Source organism: Bos taurus, chromosome 13, assembly GCF_002263795.3.
Source record: "Bos taurus isolate L1 Dominette 01449 registration number 42190680 breed Hereford chromosome 13, ARS-UCD2.0, whole genome shotgun sequence".
Classification (NCBI taxonomy): domain Eukaryota; kingdom Metazoa; phylum Chordata; class Mammalia; order Artiodactyla; family Bovidae; genus Bos; species Bos taurus.
In genome coordinates, this window is record NC_037340.1 from 51,324,314 (window position 1) to 51,352,161 (window position 27,848).

Genomic DNA, 27,848 nt, shown 5'->3' on the forward strand with positions numbered 1-27,848 from the left:
TGAAAAACTTTCCACAGTTTGTTGTGATCCACAAAGTCAAAGGTTTTGGCATAGTCAATAAAGCACAAATAGATGTTTTTCTGGAACTCTCTTGCTTTTTTGATGATCCAGTGGATGTTGGCAATTTGATCTCTGGTTCCTCTGCTTTTTCTAAATCCAGCTTCAACATTTGTAAGTTCATAGTTCACATACTGTTGAAGCCTGGCTTGGAGAATTTTGAACATTACTTTGCTAGTGTGTGAAATGAGTACAATTATGCAGTAGTTTGAACATTCTTTGGCATTGCCTTTCTTTGGGACTGGAATGAAAACTGACATTTTCCAGCCCTGTGGCCACTGCTGCGTTTTCCAAATTTGCTGGCATATTGAGTTCAGCACTTTAATAGCATCAACTTTTTCTCCCTCCACAGGAGATCCTCAAAGACTCGCAAGTAGGTATAGCTCATTCTCTTGTGGGGTCAGTGCTCCTTTCCCCTGGGTCCTGGTGCACACAAGGTTTGTGCCTGCCAAGAATCTCTGTTTCCCCCAGTCCTGTGGAAGCTCTATAATCAAATCCTGCTGTGCTTCAGATTCCTTGGGGATTTCCAGTCCCTTTGCTGGATCCCCAGGTTGGGAAGTCTGATGTCGGCCCTAGAACCCTCACAACAATGGGAGAACTACTTTGCTATCCTTGTTCTCCAGTTTGTGAGTTGCCCACTCAGCAGGTTTGGTATCTGATTTTATTGTGATTGCACCCCTCCTACCATCTTGTGGCTTCTCCTTTGTCCCTGGATGTGTGGTATCTTTTTGTGGTGGGTTCCAACATCCTCCTGTGGATGGTTGTTCAGCAGCTAGCTGCAATTTTGGTGTTCTCACAGGAGATAAGCACACATCCTTCTACTCCACGATAAATGACGGGGGGAACATGGCTCTCTGGTTTCAGCAAATTGATTTGGGAAGTCATGTTATCAGGACACAAGAAAAATGTGGGTTCCTGGTATTCAGACATTAAAGAGTCCACCTGCTAATGCCCGAGACCCGGGTTCGATTCCTAGGTTTAGAATATCCCATAGAGAAGGGAATGGCTGCCCACTCCAATATTCTTGCCTGAAGAATTTCATGGACAGAGTAACCTAGTGGGCTACAGTCTATGGGGTCACAAAGAGTCAGACACGACTGAGCGATTAACACTTAAGATTTTATTCTGGAAAACATCAAAACTGTACAAAAGTCAGACATCATGAACATTTACTTCCTATCATGCAACTTCAACAATATTCAATTCATAGTCTTTCTTGTTTCATCTTTGCCCTCACCCCTTCTATGCCTGCGTGGATTATTTTGAAGTAAATCCAAGACACATCACTTTATCATAAATACTCTATTTTCTTTTTGGCTGCAAGTTGCAGCTTATGAGATCTTAGGTCCCAATTAGGGATCAAACCTGGGCCCCAAAGCACTGGGTCCTAACCTAAAACTGCCACAGAATTCCTTCATCATAAGTACTCTTACAGATACTCTTAAAGGATAAAGACTGTTTTTTTTAACACTTTCATAGAGCACATTATAACACAAAAAATTAATTTTTACAGTATCATTAACTACAGTCAGTGTTTAAACTTACATTATTGTCAGTCTTTGTTTAAACAATTGTTTTGCTCAAATTAGTTTCCAAATAAGGTCAACATATTGCATTTGATTATTTTGTCTCTTAATCTTTTTTAACCTATAGGTTTTCCCTCAATTTTTTCTTTGCATTTTATTTATTGAAGAAACCAGGTTGTTTGTTTGAAGAGCTTCCACATACAGGATCTTTATGACTGAATTTTTGTAATTTAACTTGTTCTTCTCTCCCCTATAGTTCTTATAATCTGATAGAGCTAGAGGTTTGATTAGATTTAGGTTTGCTTTCTTTAAAATAATTCCTCACAGGTGGAGCTATTTACTTCTTATTCATCTCATCAGGAGAACAGAAAAATTCTAGTTCATAACATCAACTACTTTGCATCACTATCTCTTTTTTAAAATATATTTGTTTACTGCTTGCTTCTGCATCACATATACTAAATGTTTAATTTTTTGGCTGCACTGGGTCTTAGTTAGGGCATGAGGGATCTAGTTCTCTGACCAGGGACTGAACCCATGCTCTCTGCATTAGGAGCATGGAATCTTAGCCACTAGACCACCAGAGAAGCCCCTATGATCTTTTTTTGATTTGGTTCAGGGATCATCAGACTGGTCCATCCAATATAAAGTTCTCCATCCCAGCTTTCCACCTACTGGAAAGCTATTTACCTATTACCTGTTGGTGATACTGCCTAATGGTGATATTTGATTAAGGGCTACAAAATTGTGATATTTTAATTCTGTTGTCTCTTCTGCCTTTGATTAACTGGAATTATCTAATAAACAAGAAACTTCCCTCATCAACTCTATGGTATCCTGAAGTACAACTTATATGGAAAATGCAGGATTGATTCTTTCCTTTTATTGACCATGAACATGGTATTTTGGAATGAATTCATTATCTAGCATCTTCTACAGGTGACCAATGAATTATTTTAAGTACTGTTAAGTATTAAACTTAAGCCTTTTAAAAATGTATTCAATTAATTTCAATACATTAGAGTCACTCTCCCTTTTGAGTTCAAATTGTTCCATATTTGCCCTTTAGATTGACTCCTTGGTCATTTAAACATGACTCTAGACACTTCCCTGGTAGTTCAGTGGCTGGGGCTCCATGCTTCCTTTGCAGGGGTCATGGATTTGACCCTGGGTCAGGGAACTAGGATCCCACATGCCATAGGACATGACCAAAAAATTTTTAATTAATTTTAAAAACTTAAAAAGCAAACAAAAAAAGTGACTCTAGTAGTCTTAAACAGCTGCCTTGTATAACAAGAAGTTCCAATCTCAACTCTAAATTTTTAGTCCAAATCTTGAATCAGCCATTTCTTCAAGGAGTAATTGTTCCTTTCAATGGAACATGGTATTTAAAAGCTACAATTTGGACACTCAGAGTGAGCATTGCTACTGGGCTGTTCATTTTTTCTAGGCCATCTTGATGGATAGAGCTAGAAAATTTTAAAGAAAAAAATATATCATGGATTTATACTAATTTGCATTCATTTTTGAGGTTACAGAGTTTTTATTTAATTTCTTTTATTTTAACCTGAAAATCAAAGGACTTAACATTCACTACTTATTTGCTTTATCTTTAAATATATAGATAATAGTTTCAGAGTAAAAATATCAATATTATCAATAATATAATTACTAAATACTGTTTAAGATTTTTATGCAGTCCTTTCTGTCCTTAGAATGCCTTCTACTAGGAATGAAAAAGCAAATTGTGGTTTAAAGCCATTTGAAATAATTTCTTTCTGTGTAGTTCAGCCAACAACTCAATATATAACTGAGTCCATTTTTTTTTTCCATTTTGATTCTATTTTTAGAGATTTAAATTTCTTCTTACTTGCTCTAATGAAGCAAGCTCCCATGTTACATGCCACCCTATAGCATATAACAGAAGCAGAAGATATTAAGAAGAGGTGGCAAGAATACACAGAAGAACTATACAAAAAAGATCTTCATGACCCAGATAACCACGATGGTGTGATCACTCACCTAGAGCCAGACATCTTGGAGTGCGAAGTCAAGTGGGCCTTAGGAAGCATCACTACAAACAAAGCTAGTGGAGGGGATGGAATTCCAGCCAAGCTACTTCAAATCCTAAAAGATAATGCTGTTAAAGTGCTGCACTCAATATGCCAGAAAATTTGGAAAACTCAGCAGTGGCCACAGGACTGGTAAAGGTCAGATTTCATTCCAATCCCAAAGAAGGACAATGGCAAAGAATGTTCAAACTACTGCGTAATTGTACTCATCTCACATGCTAGCAAAGTAATGCTCAAAATTCTCCAAGCCAGGCTTCAAAAGTACATGAACCAAGAACTTTCAGATGTACAAGTTGCATTTAGAAAGGTAGAGGAATCAGAGGTCAAATCACCAACATCTGTTGGATCACAGAAAAAGCAACAGAATGCCAGAAAAACATCTACTTCTGCTTCACTGACTACGCTAAAGCCTTTGACTGTATGGATCACAACAAACTGGAAAATGCTTAAAGAGATGGGAATACTGGACCACCTTACCTGCTTCCTGCAAAACCTGTATGCAGGTCAAGAAGCAACAGTTAGAACTAGACATGGAACAACAGAGACATGGAACAACAGACTGGTTCAAAATTGGGAAAGGAGTACACCAAGGCTGTATATTGTCACCCTGCTTATTTAACATATGCAGAGTACATCATGCAAAATGCTAGGCTGGATGAAGCACAAGCTGGAATCAAGACTGCTGGGAGAAATATCAATAACCTTAGAAATCCAGATGACACCACCCTCATAGCAGAAAGTGAAGAGGAACTAAAGAGGCTCTTGATGAAAGTGAAAGAGGAGAGTGAAAAAGATGGCTTAAAATTCAACATTCAGAAAACTAAGATCATGGCATCCAGTCCCATCACTTCATGGCAAATAGATGGGGAAATAGTGACAGACTTTATTTTCTTGGGCTCCAAAATCACTGCAGATGGTGACTGCAGCCATGAAATTAAAAGATGCTTGCTTCTTGGAAGCAAACCTAGACAGCATATTAAAAAGCAGAGACATTACTTTGTGGACAAAGGTCTATATAGTCAAATGGCACCCCACTCCAGTACTCTTGCCTGGAAAATCCCATGGATGGAGGAGCCTGGTAGGCTGCAGTCCATGGGGTCGCTAAGAGTCGGACAGGACTAAGCGACTTCACTTTCATGCATTGGAGAAGGAAATGGCAACCCACTCCAGTGTTCTTGCCCGGAGAATCCCAGGGATGGGGAGCCTGGTGGCTGCCGTCTATGGGGTCGCACAGAGTCGGACACGACTGAAGTGACTTAGCAGTAGCAGCAAGGATGTGAGAATTGGACCATAAAGAAAGCTGAGCGCCAAAGAATTGATGCTTTTGAACTGTGGTGTTGGAGAAGACTCTTCCCTTGGACTGCAAGGAGATCAAACCAGTCAATCCTCATGGAAATCAGTCCTGAATATTCATTGGAAGGACTGATGCTGAAGCTGAAGTTCCAATACTTTGGTTTCCTGACAGGAAGAGCTGACTCATTAGAAAAGACCCTATGCTGGGAAAGATTGAAGACAGGAGAAGGGGATGACAGAGGATAAGATGGTTGATGGCATCACCAACTCAATGGACATGAGTTTGAGCAAGCTCCAGGAGATGATGAAGGACAGGGAAGCCTGGCGGGCTGCAGTCCATGGAGTTGCACAGAGTCGGACATGACTGAGAGACTGAACAATAATAATGGATCAACCCATGTGGTAAGGGACTGAGCACCACCTCTGGTCAACAGCCAAAAAAGAAGTGCAGCCCTCAGAGCAACAATTCAATGAGGAACTAAACCCTGCAACAACTACATGAGTAAGCTTGAAAGTGATCCTCCCCAAACTGAGCCTTGAGATAGCTGCAGCTCTGGCCAGCACCTTGACCGCAGCCTTGTAAGAGACCCTGAGCCAGAGGACCCATCAAACCTGCACCTGAAATCTTAACCCACAGAATCTGAGATACTAAATGTGTTGTTTTAAGCTATAAAGTTTTGGAATAATTTCTCTTGCAGCATTAGTTAATGAGTACACCTCCATAGCAGTTGTGTTATGTATACTTAGCTTTTAGATGAGTAGGCAAAGTAGAGTGTTGCTTAATCAATAAATGATGAGGTCAGTTGACCAATGGTCTTGAGTAGCATTGTGTGTGGGGGCCTCTGGCTTTGCCCTCTTCTCCATTTCATTAGTGATTTGGTGGCTTATCCTACACATGGTGGAGAAAAATCCAGAATCAGAGGGCCCTCAACCAACTGAAACAATGACCAAATTGTTTTGATTGTTGCATGAGCTAAATTCAACTCAACAAAGACTCATTAAGTTTGGTAACAATAGTTTGTGGAGCACTACAGGGAGCTGTAGAAAAGGCCAGAGGCCAAAAGGCCCTGCACCCCAACTGCTATGAAAAGGACTTCAGAGAACATCTCCAGCCCCAGGCCAAAGATAGGATTAAGTCAGGGCTACCAAATAGCACAGAAGTACAAGAGAGAGGCCAGGAGTGATGTCTATCAATCCCCTTAAAAATGAAACAGAATTGCACGGGATTGAAGGACATTATCAATTGTTGCTCTTTTGTCCTAAGTCACAAAAGTCTTCTTAGAAATGCAGTGACTCAATGAGTCAGCACTTGCTTTTAAGAAGATCCCCAAAGGATCTGTATCTCTAATGAAGTTTGAGAAACTCTGGCCTATATAACTCAGTATAATTTGCAATTTTTTATCTCACGTTTTTAAATTGAAATATAGTTGATTTACAATGTGTTCATTTCTTCTGTACAGCAAAGTGACTCACTTATACACATATATACATTCTTTTTTGTATTCTTTTCCATCATGGTTTATCCCAAGATATTGAATATAGTTCTCTGTGCTATACAGTAGGACCTGGTTGTTTATCCATTCTACATGTAACAGTTTGCATCTACTATTTCATACATAAATTTTATTTTAGATTCCACATATAAGTGATATCATGTGGTATTAGTCTTTCTCTTTCTCTAGCTGTGGAATTTTTTTATTTATTTATTTTTTGGCCATGTCGTGCAGCTTATGGGATCTTAGTTCCCTAACCAGAGATTGAAACTAGACCATGGCCATGAAAAGCTGGGATCCATGAGGCTACCAGGGAAATCTCTGGAATTTAAACTTTTTACTGTGAGCACATATTCATGTATTACCTGTGTAATTAGAAGATGATTTAAAGAGACTGGATTATGGGATTCCCCTGGTGGTCCAGTGGTTAAGAATCCACCTGCCAGTGCAGACACAAAAATGTAATCGTCGGTCCAGGAAGATCCCACACGCCACATGCTGCAGAGCAACTAAGCCTGTGCACCACAACTACTGAGCCCTTGTGCTGCAGCTACTGAAGCCCGAGCACCTAGAGCCCATGCTCTGCAACGAGAAGCCACTGCAGTGAGAAGCCACTCACTGCAACTAAAGAGTAGTCCCCTACTCACAACTAGAGCAAGCCTGCGTGCAGCAATGAAGACCCAGCACAGCCAAAATTAATAAATACACTCTACGGACTCAATATTAAATATAAATAGATAAATAAAGACACTAGATTATAAGGAAGGTGAAAATCCTGAGGAGAGACTGACCCCCTCCACCCCTGGCCTGCACTGGGTGGGAAGGAAGGAGTCTACTGAGGCCAGAAGGTGAGGGCCACATGTAAGGAACAGAGGTGCTTGTCTCCTGAGGAGAGATTCTTGAAAGTGAAGGCAGGAGGGAAATGGCGGGGGGGAGGTCCTGAACAAGCCCCCTAGATTTAAAGTTTTGTTTACATTCACTGCAGAAGCCTCGCTTGAAGCAGCTATCTGGCCAGGGTAGATCCTCAGAACCGTGGGCTTGAATAAAGAAAATGTTAAAGGATCTTAAGTCATAGAGGTAATAATAGCTGAATTTCTGCAAACATGTGCCCATCATTCTAAAGACATTGTCCTGACAGCAAGCAGGGAAAAAAGCATTCTTTCAATAATTACCACATTTTCTCTCTTTTCTGATTCCTTTGGACAGGTCTCCTGCAAGAAGCTCATTTCCGGCTGCATGTGATAATGAAAGGATTTTTCTTTCTTCTGATGTTAAATACAAGTAAATTGATTAAATAGGAAACAGCATCTGATTGCTAGGAAGTCAGCGATTCAGACAGTAGGGCATTGGCACCTGGGGATGGGGAAGGGGGACACAACAGGGGAAGCCAGGACAGCCCGGCTGTGCCAAGGACACTCAAGGGCTGATGGGACTGAGCTCTGCAGGAGAGAGAATTTGCCATCACCTGGTCTAGCCTCACAGTTTATGGATCCAGGGAGGAAAGAGATGCCAGAAGTTGGCTATGGACCCAAAACTAGAACACAGGGCTCCTTCCCTTCTTCATCTTTCTCAACACCCACCCCCCATTTTCTCTCTCCACCACCACCCTTCTGGCTGCTTCCCCCACCGCCTCCCTTCTTTTTCTGAGTACCCTTTTCAGCATGTATATTTTACTTCAATAAAAAGCTGTGGGGTTGAAGGGGTATTTTGGTTTTGTTGCTGTTTTTAAAGAAACAGCATTGAGTAAGTGAAAGGAAGATATTCAATGTAAGTTTTCAAAACACAGGCAGGAAGATGAGAATTTGCTCTGAAGAATCTGAATTAAGCCACGAGAATTAGGAAGGCTAATAACTGAGAGGGATCTATTCAAAGAAAACTTCCAATAGGAGCTGGGCTTTAAGCTAGGCCTTAAAGAAAACAACTTTAGTGGGTGCAGTAGATAAGCAATGAATTGGAGCACAGTCCTCCAGCCTTATCTTCACAGGCAGCACCACTGACCTCAGGGAGGGATGGGGAGCTGGATAAAGTGTGTATGTGTCCATTCCCATCCTATTCCAGCAGTTCTTTCCCTCTAAGAGACTGAATACACAAAAGGACTGTGGCCAGACCATATATGACCATAGAACTCGCTGCAGTAATCAGCCTGGAAAGCCAGACCACTTCTGCAGCAATCATCCCAGAATCATCAGGTCTTGGATAAAGTGTGCCACCTTCTTCCCAATCCACAACCACCTCTTCCCTCTTTTCCAATTCAGGACCAACCAGAGGAAGCCAAATATGCTCACCAACAAATCATAATAAGATGCCTCTCTTCTAGTTAGCCAACCTCCAGTGTCCCAGGCAAACAACCTCCTATTATAGTACTTCTGAAGCCTTCCCTTTCTTTCACTCACCATGTTTTCCTAGTCCCTGCCTGTCTTTGATTCCCTCCCTGCCAAATGCAAATGATGGTAGGTGCTTTTGCAAGCTCAGAATGAACAGCCTCTGTTTATTCTCACTTGGATGACCTTGGTTTACCTCCATTATCTCTAACAGCGAGTCTGGACACAAACTCAAAGTACTCATGAAAGCTGACACCCAAATCAAATGTAACAAAGATAAACTTTCAATGCCATAGATCAGTTTTATTTCTGTATTTTTTATAGGAATAGAATCACATATTCCATTCCATTCCAGTCAGTATACTGACTTCTTTCTCAGTATCATGTCTGTAAGATATATCCATGCTGTGTGTAGCAATATTTTCATTCAAACTCATTGTTAAAAGACACTTGCTCCTTGGAAGAAAAGCTATTACATTACTTTGCTGACAAAGGTCCATATCATCAAAGCTATGGTTTTTCCAGTAGTCATGTATGGATGTGAGAATCGGACTATAAATAAGGCTGAGCATCGAAGAATTGATGCTTTTGAACTGTGGTGTTGCAGAAGACTCTTGAGAGTCCCTTGCATTGCAAGGAGATCCAACCAGTCCATCCTAAAGGAAATCAACCCTGAATATTCATTGGAAGGACTGATGGTGAAGCTGAAGCTCCAGTACTTTGGCCACCTGGTACGAAGAACTGACTCATTAGAAAAGACCCTGATGCTGGGAAAGATTGAAGGCGGGAGGAGAAGGGGACAAGAGAGGACAAGATGGTTGGGTGGCATCACCGACTCAATAGATATGAGTTTGAGCAAGCTCCAGGAGATGGTGAAAGACAGGGGAGCCTAGCATGCAGCAGTCCTTACGGTGGCAGAGTCGGAAAAGACCGAGTGAATGAACAACAACAATATTCTGCTGTATGACTTTACCCCAACTTATATATGCATTCTACTATGGATAGGCCTTGTGGATCGGTTCCAGTTTGAGGCTATTATGAACAGTGCAGTTAGAAAAATTCTTGCACATATCTTGGTAGACATGAGCTCTTGTTTCTGTCATGTATACACCCAAAGTAGAATTGCTGGGTCGTACGTTATACATGTGTTTAGCTTTAGTAGATACTGCCAATTTTCCAACAGGTTTTACTAACTTAACATTCCTCCTAAAGTTTAAGAAATTGCTCTGTATTTCCATCAACATGTGATCTTTTATTTTTTCAGCTGTGCTGGGTCTTCGTTCCTTTGCACAGGCTTTCTCCAGCTGTCAGGAGCAGGGGCTCACTGAGGTGCACAGGCTTATCTTGGTAGCTTCTTTTGTGGAGCACAGGCTCTAGGTGCACAGGCTCAGAAGTTGTGGCACACAGGCTTAGTTGCTCTGTGGCATGTGGGATCTTCCTGGACTAGGAACCCATGTGCCCTGCATTGGTAGGTGGATTCTTAACCACTGGACTATCAGGGAGGTCCTCATCAACACTTGATCTTGTCAGACACTTTCATTTTAGCCTTTCTGGTAGGTGTGTGTAAACTTATACTTAAAATTTTTCTTGTTCCCTAGAGGCTCTAAGTTTTACTGTTTTCCTGGATTTCATTGTTGTAATTGTTAATAGTACATGACAGTAAAGAATCTGCCTGCAGTGCAGGAGACCCAGGTTCAATCCCTGGGTTGGGAAGATCCCCTGGAGAAGGAAATGGCAACCCACTCCAGTATCCTTGGCCTGGAAAATCTCATGGACAGAGGATCCTTGTGGGCTGCAGTCCATGAGGTCACAAAGAGTAGGGCACGACTGAGTGACTAACATACATACATAATCAAAACAACATTTTTCTCTCCCTCTATCCCACTCTTGCTCATGCTTTTAAGCCACTCACAATTAAATTGAAGACAGTAAGTGATAGAAGGGGGCACTGAAGGTAGGCTTTTTGCTTTATTACTATGTGTCTCCAAGGCCTATCCTCATACTCTGCACTCAGTAGGAGCAAAATAAATATTTGTTGTAAATACATGGAAAAAAAAATGACATGAAAGCCTATTTGTCTCCACCATACTTCCTGGCCTCTGAAGGGTACAATTGACTTACTCAATTTAGGCCTTCGACCTGGCACACGGGAATCCTTTAACAACATCTATTAAACCAAACTGGCCTCCAGAGGACCGGCTTGTGCCTGCTGCCTCGCTTCATGCAGCCTCAGGCCATTGAGTCTGGACACACATATGATTATATTCATATTGTCACAAATCCCCGAGACTATATTAAATTATATATTGAATATTATTATACTATTAGTGCAAGTGGCAGTTCTTGGAACACCAGGAAGAGATGTGTGAAATCTCACCTGAAATGGGGCCCCAGGTTCTGACACCTGATCAGCTGAGGGTCAGGGGCATGGAAAACATCCAACTCAGGCTCAGGGGCCAGTTCTCTCTTGCACTGTCCTCTCTGACCCTTCCTCCCTCTCAGTCTTGCAGATCAGCTATAAACTGGGTCACAATTATATCCCCCTTCATAGGGTCATTGCGAGGACTAAACAAGTTAATCCATGTAAGGCACTTTGCCTAGCACCTGGCATGCAACAAGGTATGGGGAAGTGGCAGCCCTTTTTATTTTTGCTGTTGTTAACAGCAACAGCAGCAGGAGTGAGGAATGCTGAGTGACCATGCCTTGCACCAAATGTGAACTTCATGACCCTGGGCTATAGGGAAAGGGCAGAAAGGGGAGCACAAGGGAGCATGTGCTTTTCACCCATAATGAGTTATCACAGCATAGATTAGCCCAGGGATCCTGAACACTACCATAGTGCACTGGTAGGAAGCAAGGAACCTTAAGGCCTGAATGACTCCATCCCAAGGAGACTCCTATAAGATCAGGAGCCATGCTGTGAAGTTTGAATCTGGCCAAGGATGGGACTTTCTGCCAGATGGAAGGGCTCTGTGAAAGCCTAATGGAGACCCCTAATGCAATGGAGCAAATTGCCATTGGACACACCCATTGGTCCCCACCTCTCTGGGACAGGAGCAGTAGCCAAACACCTTCAAGGAGCTTGTCAGTGAAGGAAATTCCTCTGGTTATCTCCTCCTAAGACAGAGAACCAGTGCTGCCCATACTCTGAACTGGTTCAAAAGGGATGTCACCTACTGAGGCTAAAAAGACAAGTGGAGAATGCCTTGGGAAAAAAAATTTTAAAAGAGGGCCTTGGCTACAAAACCTCCTGTCCTAAGTCTTCCCCTTGACTTTCTGAACTCTTCACTTTCTGACTTACAAAAAGAACTTGTACAAAAAACGAGGGATCAGGCAGGGATGAACAAGACAGGACTCATAATTTTTTTTTTTGGCCTTACCCCACGGCATGTGGGGGCTTCCCTCGTGGCTCAGTTGGTAAAGAATCCACCTGCAATGCAGGAGACCCAGGTTTGATCCCTGGGTGGGGAAGATCCCCTGGAGAAGGAAATGGCAACCCACTCCAGTATTCTTGCCTGGAAAATCCCAGGGACAGAGGAGCCTGGCAGGCTACAGTCCATGGGGTCACAAGAGTTGGACACGACTGAAGCGACAGTACATAGCACAATGGGCATATGGAGGGGAGGAGTAATTATTGTATTTTCTATACTTCTGTGTGTCCTTAAAAGTTTTCCACAATAAAAAAGTTTCATAAAATAGACTATGAATAACCCAAGGCCTGAAAAGTAAAGGGCATACTGCTCTCTGACTAGAAATTCCCCTGAATCAACTAAATCTGAGCATGTCCAACCAAGGAAACAAGGTGAGAATGTGGTATTAGCCTGCTTCCAGTGGGTCATCAAGCGAAGTTGGCAGGTGTTTCCCAGGGCAAGAGAAGCAGTGGTGACTCTTAGGCTTTGAAGGAAATGCTTCAACAGGGGAGAGAAAAGATGGAGAGAGATTTATATGCAGATACCTATTGCCAAGTCTGTCCTAAGTGCTTAGGGCCCTCTGACCTCACCCCTGCTTTTACCCCAAGGTGAAGGTACTTTCCCATCTCCAAGTATAGGTGACTAGACCCCTGTCCGGGGGTAAGGTCCTTCCTCACTCCCTTCGCATCATCCAGGCCACGGTGACCTGCCTGGGTTTCCCTCCTACATGCAACCTCCTGCAACTGAAACCATATTCCAAACCCAGGACTCTTAAGATCTGACGCATCTCATCAACTACCCCAAGCCCTCTCCTTGCCAACAGCCAATCCCAATCCTGCCTGAAGTTGGCATTTTAGTTACAACAGCCAAAATAGGAATGCTACACAATGCAGGCTAAGTCAGGGCTTCTGGGCAGCATAATTTGAAAAGTGCCAGGACAGTCCCTAAAGGTTTCCTACACACCTTATCTACAGATCTCTCCAAAACAGCTGGTCACTCTGTTTGAAATACTGCAATTTAAGAAGCATTCTTTGGGTTTACAAACTGCTTTCTGGAGATACTTTTTTCCAAAGCTATCTTGGGAGAATAACACATTAAAACCAATACCTGTTCATGAATTGTTCACTGATCTAGGTACCTAGGAAGAAAGAGCCCAGAAAGCTGGTTAAGAGTAAAGGTGACACATAGTGGTCGCAGACAGCTTCACTAGGGACCATTCCTGGCTTCAGGGTACAGGTGGTTCAGTCTGGAGAGAGGGCTGAAGATAAGTTCAGAGGCAGAGGTAGAAGCCATTAGGTTGCTGAACTCCCTGAGGGCAGTACAAAGAAAGACTGTAGTAGCCAAAGCAGGGTGCAGGACTCTGCAGACTGACAGCTTGGGGGTGGGCCACAGTGACCCCCTAACTCTTATGTCTCCCTAGAGCTCTAGTCCCTATCCCTTCCAGAGCCCAGAAATGAAGGTAGCTCCTGAGGCTCCTGTGCCTGGCCCTTGTCCAGCAATGGCTGCCTGGAAAGCACCCACAAGGATATCCTTCAATCCATCTGGCTGCTGCAGGGGGCACCCTAGCCCCAACCCTGCACAGATGCCCCAGTAGACATGTCTCCCTCCTCACTCCCCAACAATCCCCAATGCATGGAACAAAGTAAGGGATAAATATGAAAGGGGCATAGGCAGGAGGGGCTGGGTCTGCTTCTAAATGTGTGGTTAAGTGCTCCAGCCCCTCCACATTTGAATAGTGACAAAACCAACATGCATGCAAACTTCAGTAAGTAAAATGCCAGGAACCATTCTAAGGTTTATACAGATAAACTAATTTAATCCTCACAATATTAGGACATGTATATCTATATAATTTTACTATTCATACCAATTATACAGGTGAGAAAACGGAGGCATAGAGAGATTAACTCCTTGCCCAAGAGCACAGAGTTAGTAAGAGACAGAACAGGGCCTAACTTACCCTACACTGCAGCAGTGCATACTTAAACCCACTGGGCACTCTGCCTCTCATGCCCTCATCTCTACCTGGCTAGGCAGGGAAAGGTGAGGGGAGCATTTAGCAGCCTCCTGCTTTGGACCACGCACTTGACAAAGATCCACAGGCTCCAATCTCAGGAGAATTCAGTGAAGGATGAGATGCAATCCTCATTGTCCACATGTGTAAGCAAGACCAGAGAAGTCTGATTATCTGCCAAGGCCACACAGCCCACAAAGAGGTGGAGCTGAAATCCAAACCTTGGCCTGAGCTCTGTCCTGCACGTTCTCCCTCTCCAACCCCCATAGGGAGCTGAAGAGAACAGAGACTGGGATGAGGAGGCTGGAGAGGGGCTCTTTAGGTGCTCCTCACGTCTAGCACATGATCAGGCTTCCCATGGGGGTCCATGGGACTCTCTGGACCTCCTCCCATCCTTGTGTGGTAGGGAGGGGAACCAGACAGACAGGGGACTAAGTCCTTAAAAATGAGTAGCAGCTCCCTACTGCTCTGCAGGGGGCTACTGGGCCACTGGGGGCTACAGCGATGTCCCCTACCCCATCTATTGGTTGCAGGGACCAGGCAGGATGGGGAAGGTTTCTGACCCACTGTGGTCCCCAGTGGCACCTCCTGATCCTTGCACTTGGGTAAAGAGGGATAAGGCCTAGACAGGAGCACCTTCTCCAGGGATTAAGGGCAACAACCAGATGGCCAGCTGGGTGAGGACTGGAGCACCAGGAGCAGCCCAGGGACCGGTAAGCCAAGGATGGTGGGGGAGCCACCAAGGGCATGAGATGGGACAGAAATACTGCCCCCAAGGACTAGGCCTGTGGCCCCCTGCCTCCCATCTGACCCAGCTTCTGCCAGCCCTGAAAAAAGGGTCAAGGATGGTGAGACAGCTCGGCTCTGTGACTCGGGCAGATGTACCATGGGAAAGAGAGAAGATGAACAGCAAGAAGGACCCAGGAGCTTCACTGGGGTAGGCGCCGCCGGTACAGTGAAGCCAGGAGCACTAGAAGTGCCCCGGCCATGGCCACCCCGAGCCACGAAGCCCAGGGCATGGTCCTGACCACAGGCAATTCCTTCAGTTCATCCTCTTCCGGGGTAGTGTATGTCCCGGGGCTGTCCCCCAGGAGGGAGGTGCTGGGGTTCTCATGGATCCTAATGGTGTCTTCCGACACATACTCATTCTCCTCGGGGGCATTGTCAGGCCCCATGCCCAAGGAGTTACTGTGGCTGATGGCGAGATCCGCGGAGCAGACTGAGAACGGCTGGCTGTCCATCCTAGATACCAGCCTGCCAGGCTTGCTCAGCTCCAGCTCTGAGCCACAGCAGTCAGAGCTGCTGTCTGGCCAGAGTGATGTGCCTCCAGTGGCAGTGCCTGTGGGCACTGGTGATGCTGGAGTCTCCTGGGAAAGAAAGGAGGAACTAGAGGGACTGAGGATGGTAGGGTACAAGCCAGGTTGGGTAGCCCCACTCCCAGGACAGGCCAAAAACTGACACCCCAACCCCTCAGTAGCCAGCCCACAGTGCCAAAAGGCAATCGTCTCTTGGGGACTCAACTCACTGATGGTGCAGGAAGACAGTTGGGGAAGAGGGGACTAAGGCCTTGCAGGAGCATCAGTGGTGAGACTTCCTCCAGGGCTGAGAGCTCTACTCACTGGCCTGCTTCTGAGCTCACTTCTACCCCCAGGGAACCGTTGGTCATGTGTGGTCTGCTCTACTTTGACTTTCTGCCTGGGCTTGATGGCCATGAAGCAGCCACAGGGTCAGAGGTTGGGCCATAGACTTGGTTCCGCCAGGCAGACAGCAGCAGTAGGGTTAGATAAGCAGGCTCAGAGGCAACTGTGGAGGCTACTAGGTCAGAGTAGATGGGCCGGGACTAGAGTTTATAAAACCTTGGTCACGGTGGGGCAAGCCAGATATCCCAGCAGTGAAGAGCAAGGTGTTGAGGCAAATAGGAATGTTTCTTCATCTGCAAAATAACACTGCTGAGTTTAAAGGGGAGCCATGAGCTCTAAATGGGTTAATGCACATAACCAGCAGAGGTGGTCTAGCAAGCCTGACCCTCCTGAACCATCCACACTTGATTATTATTATTCTAAAGAATAGGGTGTTAGGTCTGGATGAGATTGGGTCTCAGTTCTCCCTATTCCCTCAAAAAGCAGGATTTTTTGATCCTGATCCCCGGATCAGCCCTGGATCAGGCTGGAGTCAGAATGGAGACTGAGAGGGGCTGGAGGGAATGGCTTGGATCACTGCTAGGAGGGGTAAGAACTCACCTTCACGAGTCTATTGCTGCTCCTGATGGTGAGCCTTGTGTTGGCAGGCACCTTACTGGGCACTGTGCTTGCAGGTATCCTGTGGTCAGGTATCCCACTAGTAGGCACTTTGGGTGGCACCATGCCAGAACGCACTGAGTTGATGGGCAATCTGGATGGTGCTAGATTGGTGGGCACTGCACCAGGGGGCTTCAAGCTGGTGGGCAACTTGGAAGGCACTGAGCTGCCAAATGCTGAGTTGGTGGGCACCTTGGAGGGCACTGTGCTGGCAGCCATAGGGTTGTTGGGCACCCCTGCCCCACTGGAGCAGATGGTACCTTCAGTCTGGTCACCAGCACCTCCTGCAGAGGTCAAGCCAGTGGAGGAGGAGGAGGTGCCAACAGATGGAGCTGACACCGGGGGTCCAGGCAAGCGGCTTGCCCTGGGGGTAGAACGGGCCAAGGGCTGGAAGGAGACAGTCGGAGACACAGGCCCACGGAGTGATGTGGAACTGGAGACCACGCCTGCAGTTGGTGAAAGAAAATGAGAAACACAAACCCACGGGAGTGTTATCCTTGGATCAGAGGGATAGAGAAGGGTCTCTCTGTCCCAACTCACACCATCCCTACTGCATCCAACCTCCCACCCACGGAGGAGTCTCCAGTCCCTTTAGTCACTGATCCCAGGGCTGAAGGCATAATGGTTGCAGACAAATCCTTGGTCCTGTCCCTCCTCGGTCTCTGACCTGTTGTCTCGCAAGAGCAAAGTGATCCCTCCCTCTAACAGGGTCTAGGAGCCTGAAAATCATTATTAGTTTTCCTCTCTGCATTTTTTTCTCCTGCCTGGGACACCCTCTTTTCTCTTGTCTGCCTCTTTCAACCTCTCCTTAGACTAGCAGAATCCTGGATGTTTCTCCCATTGCCATCTTTCTTCTCAGCAGGAACAATCAGAGGCCAGGGCAAGGGGCAGCAGGATGGCTCAAGCAGAAGAGCTCACCCCAGTCATATGGCACCAGAGGCCCATATGGTGCCCCCCTTCTAGGAGGCCTGAGGGCTTGCGGGTGCGGGGACAAAACCATCCCTGGGAAGAGGGCCTGAACTGGGGGAAGCAGGAGGGAGTAGGTGGTGATAGTCCATAAAGGCAGTTATGTAAGGATTTGCCACAGAACTCTGAAAACACACATGCCAGGCCCTACATCTGACAAAGGTCAGGGGTGATTCTGATGTCCATCCCACCCCTACCCCAAATCTACCACCATAACGTCTCATGGGACCTGTGTCCATACTTCTACTGAAATCAAAGTGCCCTTTGTCTCCCTGGTCCACAGCAATATTTTCTGAAAAGGTGTTTCACAGCAGGCTGGCGCTGCCAAGTGCAAAAGGATGCTTGAGATAGAGTGACAGGAGCATGGAACACTAAGGATGGCTTCTCTGAACCTTTAACTTCTCGTGTGCCTTGTGGCTGTTCCATGGGCACTGGGGGCTGGCTGGGTACCAATGTTATGTGGAACTCAATTTAGGAAATATGCCAGCCTTAAAGATCAGAGTAGACAGTATTATACTCCTGAGACGTCTGATGTGAGGGTCCAGGCACTTGAATGATGAAGAATATACTTCCTCTGGAGATTGAAATGTTTGAGTGATTTGCTGGGAGCTGGAGACCCCTTTGGGATGGGGCAATGCTCCCTGCCAACAGCTGGCCCAGCCCTGTACTCTCCTTACACTGTCCTCTAGGTCCTGGCGCATCCCTTATATAGTCCCTTAGGCATAGTGCAGACATGGCCCTAATTCACTTCTACCTGTATCCACGCCCTCTGCAATGTGACCTTATCAGTCCTCTCGAGGGATGGAGTTTATCTTTCTACTCCTCGATGCTGGGCTGGCCTGGTAATTTGCTTTATCCCACAGAAAGAAGCAGGAAGAAAACCGCATCAGTTTTGAACCTATGACCCAGGAGTCCTCTCTCCCTCTCTCAGAACAGAGCTCGGCTCAGGTATATGAAATGGGCTTGTTTACTGGGAGACGAGAGGTTCATGGAAGAGAACCGAGATGCTCCAGCCAAGAGCCATAAACAACTTATATGTAAACTGATGTGTATACAAGAGGGAATTCAGCCCAGCCGAGCCAGCCCAAATTGCTGACCCACACAATCACGAGCTGAATAAACAGTTGTTATTTTAAGCTACCAAATTCTGAGACTGTATGTTACAAGCAGATACTAATCAATATGTCCTCTGAGGAAGGTTGCTCCCTGGGGAATACCACCTTTGCCTCCTGTCCAAGAAAGCCAGAGGGATAACCCTCTTACCCTCACTGGGAGGTCAGAAAGGCACTATAATTTCAGAGTCCATGCATACCTGCTGTGTGGGTATTGCCCAGTTCTGTGTCTTGCTCCTGATGTACACTGGAGGTCAGAGTGCTGAGGGCCACCGTGTCAGACAAGGGCTCCAGGGGGCCACCCAGCCTCTTCAGGACAGCCCCAGAATGGGATGGTTGTGGGGCTTTCTCTGAATTCTGCAAGAGGGAATATAGGAATAAGGCAGTCGCTTCTTCCAGGAGCTGGCAAAGGGCAACTTATGCTTGAGACAGCTCCTACAGGCCACAGTCCATGCCACAGAGCACAGGACCAAGGAAGCCTTTACCTCGGCCTTGGCCATTGCCAGAACGTCTGTCTACAGGTGACTGTGAACCTCCTTCATAGAAAATCATCGTATGGGAGAGTCTCTACTCATCTGTCTGGCCCTAAAGAAAAGTCTTCCTCTCTGGGGCCACTGCACAGACCCTTTCTCAGGCTTCAAGTTCATGATTTGGTATCTCCTGGACATCTAACTGCCCAGTCATCATATCCCAATAGAATCAGACATATTTCCCCAAAACTTGGCTTTACTGGTGATGATTACAGCTCCAACTATCCATCTCTTACCCCACCACCTCCTGCTCCCTCACTCCCCCTATCTGGTCATACCCTGATCCCTTGACTCAGCTCAACATCTCAAATGGACCATTGCAAAGACCTCAAAATTGTGACCTCACAGCTGACTGATGACAGAGGGGTGAGGCTGCCATGTGGTGAAGACCTGGTCAACAGTCTGGCAGCTGGTCTGGGGCAGATGCACATTGTTCTGAGCAGAGTTTAGGCAGGATCTGTGAGGGGCTTCCAGAAGGCTGGGTGGGCAGAAGCAAAAAGACAGGAACACAAAAGCAGGAGGTGTGTGGACGCACCTCTCCCAGGGACTCTGGTGGCTGGGTATCCTGGACAGGCACAGGGTAACTTGGCTCGTACTCTGTGTGGCCATTGTCAGGGATGCTGGGGGCCACAGCAGGTGTGGAGGGCCTTGGAATCTCAGCAGGAATTGATGGTGGCTCCAGTGGGGCTGGAGGGTGGTTTGGACTCCCTGAAGGATAAAGATAAAGTCAAGTCAAGGAGGAACTGGAGACTCTCAGGGACAGGAGAGGCCTGGGTGCTCCCAGGTCATGGTTATCAGTTTCCCCACAGCATCAACAGCTACCCTGAGGTGGAAGGCATCCCTCAGGGGAGACCCGTGTCGCCAAGTGGAAGGCAGGTACTAGAGGGAGAGTAGAGATGGAGAGGGCAAGGAGTGGTAGAGGCAGGAGACGGGAGAGCGCGGGGGGCGCCTCAGAAGCCTCTCACCACCCTGCCTGTATCAGCAGTCACCACTTCTCTGTCCCCAGGCATTCTGGACACAGTGGCTTTCTTCTCCTCCTTGTGGGTGGCTTTCACCACTAACTGACCCTTGACCTAAAGCTGCTTCCTTAACCCCTCCCCTTGGCCCCCACCAACCATGCCTGGTCCTACCACAGCTGTTTGTGTCTGGGGAAATCACAAATTGTTAATCTCCACAAATGAAGAGATGAGTTAGGAAGGAAGGAAAGAAGGGGGGTGGGGAGAAAGAGGGCAAACATGGTGATATTTTTAAGGCTGTGGATCTGAGTAGTGTGTCAGGAATTGTCTCTATCTGAAATATAGACAGGTCTTGTGTGAGTTTTCTTCCTGCCTCAGGCCCTGAGACCCTGGCCCCAGTGGACCCCCTCTGAGTACTTGGCTTGGCAGGGAGCATTGAGAGCACAAGGAGGGATAGCAGGGCAACTGGGGGTTGGAGGGAGTGGGTGGTTAGGAGGCTCTAGGGGAAACGAGGGGGAGGGGAGGAGATGAGGGGAAAGGAAGGAAAAAACCCATGAGGAGGAAAGCAGAGACAGTCATGGGATGGGGAGAGAAGAGATGAATAGAGAGAAGGAAGGTGAACACGGGAGAGGAGACAGGAGGAAGTGAGAAAAGCGTAGCAGGCAAACATCATAGCTGCAAAAATTAGAGGAGGCTGCATTTGCTGGGCACGTGGAAGGTGCCAGCTCCTGCTAAGTGCTCAACATGTCATCATCCTGTGGTTTTCACAGCAGCCCTACAAGCTAGACGTTGGCATTAGTCCCATTTTACAGAGAAGACTGAGACTTAGGGAATGAAGAGGCTTGGTCAAAGGGTTAATAAAGATTAATAAGTCGCTAAGTAGGGATCTACACTCAGGTTTTCCCACTGCCCAGGAGTGATGGGAGAGAGGGTGACAGAGGAAGACAGCAGGTATAGGGTAAGGGGAGAGGGAGAGCAAAGGCCAGGGGAATCAGAGAGGAGTTCCAGAAGAAGGGCCAGGGCAGGTGGCTCACGTGGCAGGTTGCTTTGGTAGACATGGGCCACTTCATCAGCGAGAACAGTGTGCTCACAGGCCCTCAGTGCCCGGATGAAGGAATCCACCCAGCCGTTCCTCCGCCGAAGACTGTCGAAGAGGTTCCAGAGGGTGCCCTGGTTCCCCCAGCGGTCAAAGTGGGCCCGAAGTCGGTCCTGAAAGACACAGCCCCGCCACCCAGATCAAGTCAGGTAGCCCTGACCCCCTCCCACAGCTACAAGTGGAGGTACCTAGAAAGCTACAAGAGGGAGGCAGCCATCTGAAGCTGGGTCAGAGCCCAGGACAAGGCCAGAGTTTTGAGCCCAAGTTCCCAGATCCAGGAAATAGGTCTTTACTGTGTCCCAGGCTCTCTTCTCAGGGCTTTGCGTGAATTGTCTTATTTAATGCTATTATTATCCCTACTCAACTGATGAGGAAACTTGAGGCTTAGCACATACAAACAAGTGACCAGATAACAGAAATCCACAGAATACATTTACAGCAGAACTAAATGATAAGGAATTCCTGCAAACACCAAAATACAAGAGAAAGGAGCCAAACTCCACCAGCCACGAACTCAAATACCACCAGCATCTGCATGCAGGAAGCTGAAGGAGGCCTCGGGGTTCAATGTGGAGACAGCTAAAACTGGGAGGGGCTGGGCTCACCTCACTAGGAGCCCGCAGAAGTGCCAAAAGGGCTAGCACCATCTGGCTCCCAAGGACTCTGAAAGCTGAGCCCTGGGACTCTGCCAGAATGGGTCCCATGACCAGGAGAAAGGAATTGAGACTAAGCAGGAAGAAGGACAAGAGATGGAGAAGGTTCCAGTGAAAGCGAGTAAGGGGCCCCGAGCCCAGAAATCTCAGTGCTATATTTTGGAGCACTATACCAAAACAACACAAGAACCTCAGTGGGGTTGGAAAGGACACCCCGAGCCACACGTCATTCTGAATGTTAGAAAACTGTCAACAATGGGAAGCAGGATACAGACGACAGAGAAGGAAGGAGTTGGTCCTGGCCTGGGAGAAGCTCTGAATTCCACAACCCTGCCCCCAGTCAGTGCCTGGCTGTCGGGCCCTGGCTTACCTGGTCATTTATTGTGAGGCAGGACAGGTGAGGCAGAATATCCAGAACATGAATATTGCAAAAATTGCTGTGATTGTAGCGGATATACTCATAAGTTTTGTCCTCGGCAAACGTCATCACTGTCTGGGTTCTGAACTGGCCCATGAAGGGTGAATGGACTGAGAGGAATAAAGGCTGGAAGAAAGCAGAGCATTCATGGCAACCAGGTTGGGGGTAGGGTTGGACAAAAGGCAATTCTTTCTTTTCCACCTCTTTGGAACATTCACTTTCTTAATCATCCTACTTTATTGCTTATTTTTATTTGGCTGCGTCAGATCTTAGTAACAGCATGTGGGATCTTAGTTCCCCAACAAGGGATAAAACCCGTGAGCCCTGCATTGGAAGGCAGAATCTTAACCACTGGACCACCAAGGAAGTCGCCAACCTACTTTATTATTGTCTTAGTATCAGAGGCCCTCAATGAATTTACTTAAAAACAAACCGATAGGGGAAAAAAAAAAATCAGATTCAGAAGACCTAGGGCCCAATTCTGCCCATCAGGTTGGTCAGTGTTTGGGAAGAGCTCTGGCTCCTGCCTCATCATCCCCAGGTCTGAATGTGCCCCCAGCTGCTGATAGCAACAGGGCTGCTTCTTTGGAGAATACTGAGAGGGAAGGGGAAGACAGGGAGGAGGGGAAAGAAATGGGGGAGGGGGAGGGGGAGAGGATGCGGAGAACAAGGCACCCAACATAATAATGGGATCAGGCCTATTCCTACCATGAAGAAAATGCACTACCAAAGAATTAAGGGGGCTTGCTAGTTAGTAGAAGAGCAAAGAACTGAGATCTTTAGGATCTGGGATCAGGTTCTTCCCAGAACTTGACTGCAGGACCACCATTACATTAAAACTTGCCACGTACATATTTTCAGGGTAGGAGGCTAAGTTCCATTCCTGAGTGTGACTCCAGGAAAGTTATCAGCCTTTCCCAGGTTTATCCTCACCCCTAAAATGGCTCAAGAGGTTGTTCTGAAAATACAGTAGTTCAGTCTTATAAGCCTGAAATTTTAAAATGCCCCAGGGACTTCCCTGGCATAACAGTGGTTAAGACTCCATGCCTCCATTGCAGGGGTCACTGGTGGGAACAAAGATTTCATACGCCACAGGGCGTGGCCACACACACACACACACACGTGCTCCAAATACAATCAATCGCTGCTGGTTGCTTATGTAGCGCTCACCACAATTTTCAATTTTAGATCTGTTTGTTTGCTTGCTCCCTTTTTTAAAAAAATTTTCTATTTTATTTATTTTTGCTCCTCCAAGCAGCATCAGGGATCTCAGTTCCCCAACTAGGATCCAACCTGCGTCCCCTACAGTGGTAGGAGTCTTAACCATTGGGCCACCAGGGAAGTGCCTGCTTGTTTCTTATTTGTCTTTCTTATGGGAGAGAGCTGCAGGGAATAAGACAGACAATATCTCTGCCATGGAATGGGACAGACAAATCAGTAAAAATATACATAAATAAGGATTTCAGTTAGCAATAAAGGTTATAGAGAAAATAAAGCAGATGAGACAGTCCCTGAAGATGGGGATGCTTCTTGAACTGGAGTGGGGAAGGAAGCCTTTTTGAATTGACATTTGAGCTGAATGGTTCTTGGCCGCAGTATTTTGGGCATAGGACACAGCAAGTTAGAAGTCCTAAGGTGGGAACAAGCTTGACATGTTTAAAGAATAGAAAGTAGACTGGAGTTGTCCAGGTTTAGAAAGCGAGGGGGAGGGGCAGATATCAAGGTCAAGAAGGTTGGGAAGGACTGCTGATGTAGGACATTATAGGAAAGGACTTTGTGTTTTATTTGGAGTGAAACAGGGAGCCGTTGGAGGGTTCTAAGCAGGAAAAGGAGAGGATTTGATTATGTTAAAGACTTCTATGGTGGTTTTAAGGACCCTGAGCTGTGGCGGGATCATGATGGAAGCAGGGAGACAAGTCAGGAGGTCACAGCATGACAGGTATGGCCAGGATGATAACCATGGAGGTGGTGACAGGTGACTGGATTCTGATATTTTGTGGATATGGGAGGTGAAGCAGAGAGAGGAATCAAGGATTACTCCTTAGGCACTGGGTGGATGGAGGGTGTCACTTAGCAAGCCAGAAAATCCGGGGGAGAAGCAGTGGTGCAGAGAAGACTCCAGAACTCCATTTTCAACAAGTGAAGCTTGAGATGCTATCAGATATTCAAAGGGGTTTTCAGGGAGAGAAGTGGGCAGAGGATAGAGGGGGAGACTGGAGTCGAAACATGGGTGTCAAGCTTGGTGAGACCTCTAGGAGACAGTGTTGCAAAGTAGAGAGTGCCCAAAAGTTGCTGAGGCTCCCAGTCCCCTGCCCCGTGGGAAATGGTGCAGATGTCCTGCCTACCTGCTGCCCACTGGCCCCATGGCCGCATGCTGCGTGACTTCCTTTGCCAACCACAAGTGCTATACCTCTTGTGGGGCGAGAACCAACAACAGAAGTCAAGAGGATCAGGGAGCTCTGAGCCTTCAAGAGAGGAACAGAGAACTCTGTAGTGGTGACCAGATCCCTTCTTCCCTCCCACAGGATCCAGGGAGGCCCCAGGAGAGAGTCAGGTGATACATTCTTCTGCATTCCAACCTCAGCCCTCAAGGCATAGAGTTTGGGAAGTATGGATGTATAAAACAGTCTCAACCAAAAAAAAAAGGAAGCTCGTATTTGTTCACACTTACTGAAGGTCTACTAGGTAAAGTGAAAGTGAAAGTCACTCAGTCATGTCTGACTCTTTGCGACCCCGTGGACTATACAGCCCATGGAATTCTCCAGGCCAGAATACTGGAGTGGGTAGCCTTTCCCTTCTCCAGGGGATCTTCCCAACCCAGGGATTGAACCCAGGTCTCCCGCACTGCAGGCAGATTCTTTACCAGCTGAGCCACAAAGGAAGCCCAAGAACACTGGAGTGGGTAGCCTATCCTTTCTCCAGTGGATCTTCCCCACTCAGGAATCCAACCGGGGTCTCCTGCATTACAGACGGATTCTTTACCAACTGAGCTATCACGTAAGCCCTCTACTATAGGCAGGCACACCCTAATTTCTTTCATTAATTCTTGCCATAATCCTAAGAGGAGAAGTGATGCCAAGTTGTCCAGCTGAGCAGTGGCCTAACAGAATTGGAACCCAGGACTTGCTGCCTCATTGCATGTCTCACCATACGTCTTGAGGGCAGAGACCTCTATGGCAAGTGAGACTCACACAGCCCCCTCCCTGCCTTCAAGCCCTCAGAGAGGCGAAGGACACGGCCTGGGTGAGGAGAGGTCGCTGAGTGAGAGTGTGCCAAAGCGCAATATTTAGTCCCTTCTCTTGTGAGAAATGGAAGTCTTTCGGCCAGGTCTGAGGACGTTTTAGCCCTGCCCTCCACAGGTGCCAGTTCTCAGGTCCTTCCAGATGTTTTTGAGTCCTCAAAATAAGGATGTCAGTTTTGTTTTTTCCAAAGTTTTCCTGGCACCTCCTTCCGGGTCTCAGAGAAGATTGTGCTTGGAGTGTTCTGGAGTGTTCCTGACCGCCGCCGCTAGGAGGGCACCAGAGTCTCAGAGAGCACCCCCCGCACCCCCCCACCCCCCACCCCGCCCCCGATCCCGGAAGGGACGAGGCCTCACAACCTCTGCTCGGAATCCAGAATTCCTGGGCCAGGGTCAGGTCCGCCGAGGGCCAAGAGGCTGTTCTAAGGTGTCATCTCCGAGAACAGCCAAGACCCGGGGAGGGCAGCAGTCGCGACCGCTGAGACTGGCGCACCGGGGCTAGGCCTCGCCTTGGGGTCACCCTGGGCCTGCGGATGGCTGGAGGAACTCAGTAACCACAGCCCGTCTCCTTCCGGCCCAACTTTCCCTACAGCCCGGGCAGACGTCCGCGCCACCCACCTCCAGAGCCCTGGGTGCTGGATGCGGCACGCGGAGCTCTCGCTGCCGCGAACCCCGCTGTGCATTAGGACCCGCTGTTTCCAGTACCCCCGCGCCCTAAGCCTCTTGCGCCCCGACGGACTCCGAGTCCCACTCGGCTTCTGCGCCGCGGACCACCTCTCCGAAAGGCGTCCGTGCTCCCTGAGCCCAGAGGACCGACCTCCTGAGTCGGCGATCTTACCTTGGGTAGCCGCGACCCGGCGACCTGCCTTCAGCTGGGCCTGCTGGGAACCTTCCCCCGCTGGGAGGGAGGAGAGAGGCCAGGACCGCGCGGCCATTGGCCAGACGCGGGGGCGGGGCTTCGCGGCCTGCTGTCGCGGCTGGTCAGCATGGGCCGGCACTTGACCTCGCTTGGCAAGCCTGGCGGCGCTGGACCTGGGATCGGAACTGACCTGGTTTTCTACTGCGTGATCGGAGGGGAAGATGATCTCTCCTCCTTTCGAGCAACTTCCAGGGGGAAGTCTAGGGTCTGGCTAGAAACCAAGTAGAAACCGAGCTGGGCTCAGTCCCAACGCTTCCTACACGAACCTACCCTCCTCCGAGGAATAACGAGGGTTGAGGGCTTTTATGTCTTTCGCTCCTGGACTCACAGGGCCTAGCATACAGTCAGTGCTCAATAAATGTCGGGTGTCACAAGGGTTCGAGTGCTCAACCAAGTGACACCCTTTCTGGGCCTGAGAAGGCAGGATCGGGATGTGTAGGTGTATGCAGATGGAGATGTATGCAGAGCAAGGGCGCCAAGATTGGCTCGCTGTGCACACAGGGTGTGGGCCTTGAATGCTGCGTGGGAAAGGCCTCTAGGCTCAAGGATTTAGGGCGGTACCTCCCGACAGTGCTCGCCCTTCCTCTGCTGGGCCAAAGGACAATTACCGAGTGCCCACTCTGTTCCAGGTACAGACTTAAAGTTTTGTATCTTAGGGCCCATTAAATATTTTCAAAATAACCACATAGAAATTTATTTTTTCCTGTTTTAAAGGGAGATTTAAAGATCTGGGGAAATGTTTGGCAATTTTTAAACATATGCCAACCCTATCACCCAGCAACCTCTCCTGGTTGACCTATGAGTCCACCTAGGAACATGCACTATACTGTTCATGGTGGCTTTATTCACAATAGGCAACTCTGAAAGCAACCCAAACGCCCATCGACAGAAGGGAGAGACAAACCTGGTGTATAGTAGTAGCGAAAAGTAACGAAGGACAAGAACTATTGATACAGACAATAGGATGAATCTTCCCAGGATGAATAGGCACTACGACTAACCAAGCTAAGTACAAAAAGAACATGCTGTCTGTTCCCAGTCACAAGGTAAGATAAGGTTCAAAAACATGCAAAACTCATCTTTATAAATAGAATTCATACCACTGGTTACCTCTGGGGAATGCTTAAGGGTTGCATACAAGAGAGCCTTCTGGAGTGATGTAACTATTCAATATCTTGATGTGCTGGTGAGTACCTGGGCTTGCACATATGCAAAAATGCATCAGCTGTACACTTAAGATCATTACATTTTATATTGTGACTTTAAAAAGAAAGACAACTGAGGGCTAAGAGGTTTGGCTGATCAGATCAGATCAGTCGCTCAGTCGTGTCCGACTCTTTGCCACCCCATGAATCACAGCACGCCAGGCCTCCCGGTCCATCACCAACTCCCGGAGTTCACTCAGACTCACATCCATCGAGTCAGTGATGCCATCCAGCCATCTCATCCTCTTCGTCCCCCTCTCCTCCTGCCCCCA

General features: G+C 47.3%; 1 protein-coding gene across 4 annotated transcripts; it reads right to left on the reverse strand.

The window, feature by feature from the left end:
• Positions 1 to 1,155: 1,155 nt before the first annotated feature.
• Positions 1,156 to 26,358, reverse strand: MAVS (mitochondrial antiviral signaling protein). Of its 4 annotated transcripts, XM_059892782.1 has the most exons (8): positions 26,291 to 26,335; positions 24,560 to 24,679; positions 22,167 to 22,340; positions 21,082 to 21,256; positions 19,627 to 19,799; positions 18,762 to 18,918; positions 16,427 to 16,929; positions 1,156 to 15,553 (listed from the first exon to the last, which is right to left on the reverse strand). In XM_059892782.1, exons 3-8 carry the CDS (start codon positions 22,308 to 22,310, stop codon positions 15,116 to 15,118), a joined length of 1,590 nt encoding a protein of 529 aa, XP_059748765.1. In that variant the 5' UTR covers positions 22,311 to 22,340; positions 24,560 to 24,679; positions 26,291 to 26,335; the 3' UTR covers positions 1,156 to 15,115. The 4 variants fall into 4 exon arrangements, with proteins under 4 accessions (XP_059748765.1, NP_001040085.2, XP_059748767.1 ...); NM_001046620.3 differs by lacking the exon at positions 24,560 to 24,679 and having other exon boundaries at positions 26,291 to 26,358; XM_059892784.1 differs by lacking the exon at positions 24,560 to 24,679 and having other exon boundaries at positions 1,156 to 15,550.
• Between the last annotated feature and the right edge of the window lie 1,490 nt (positions 26,359 to 27,848).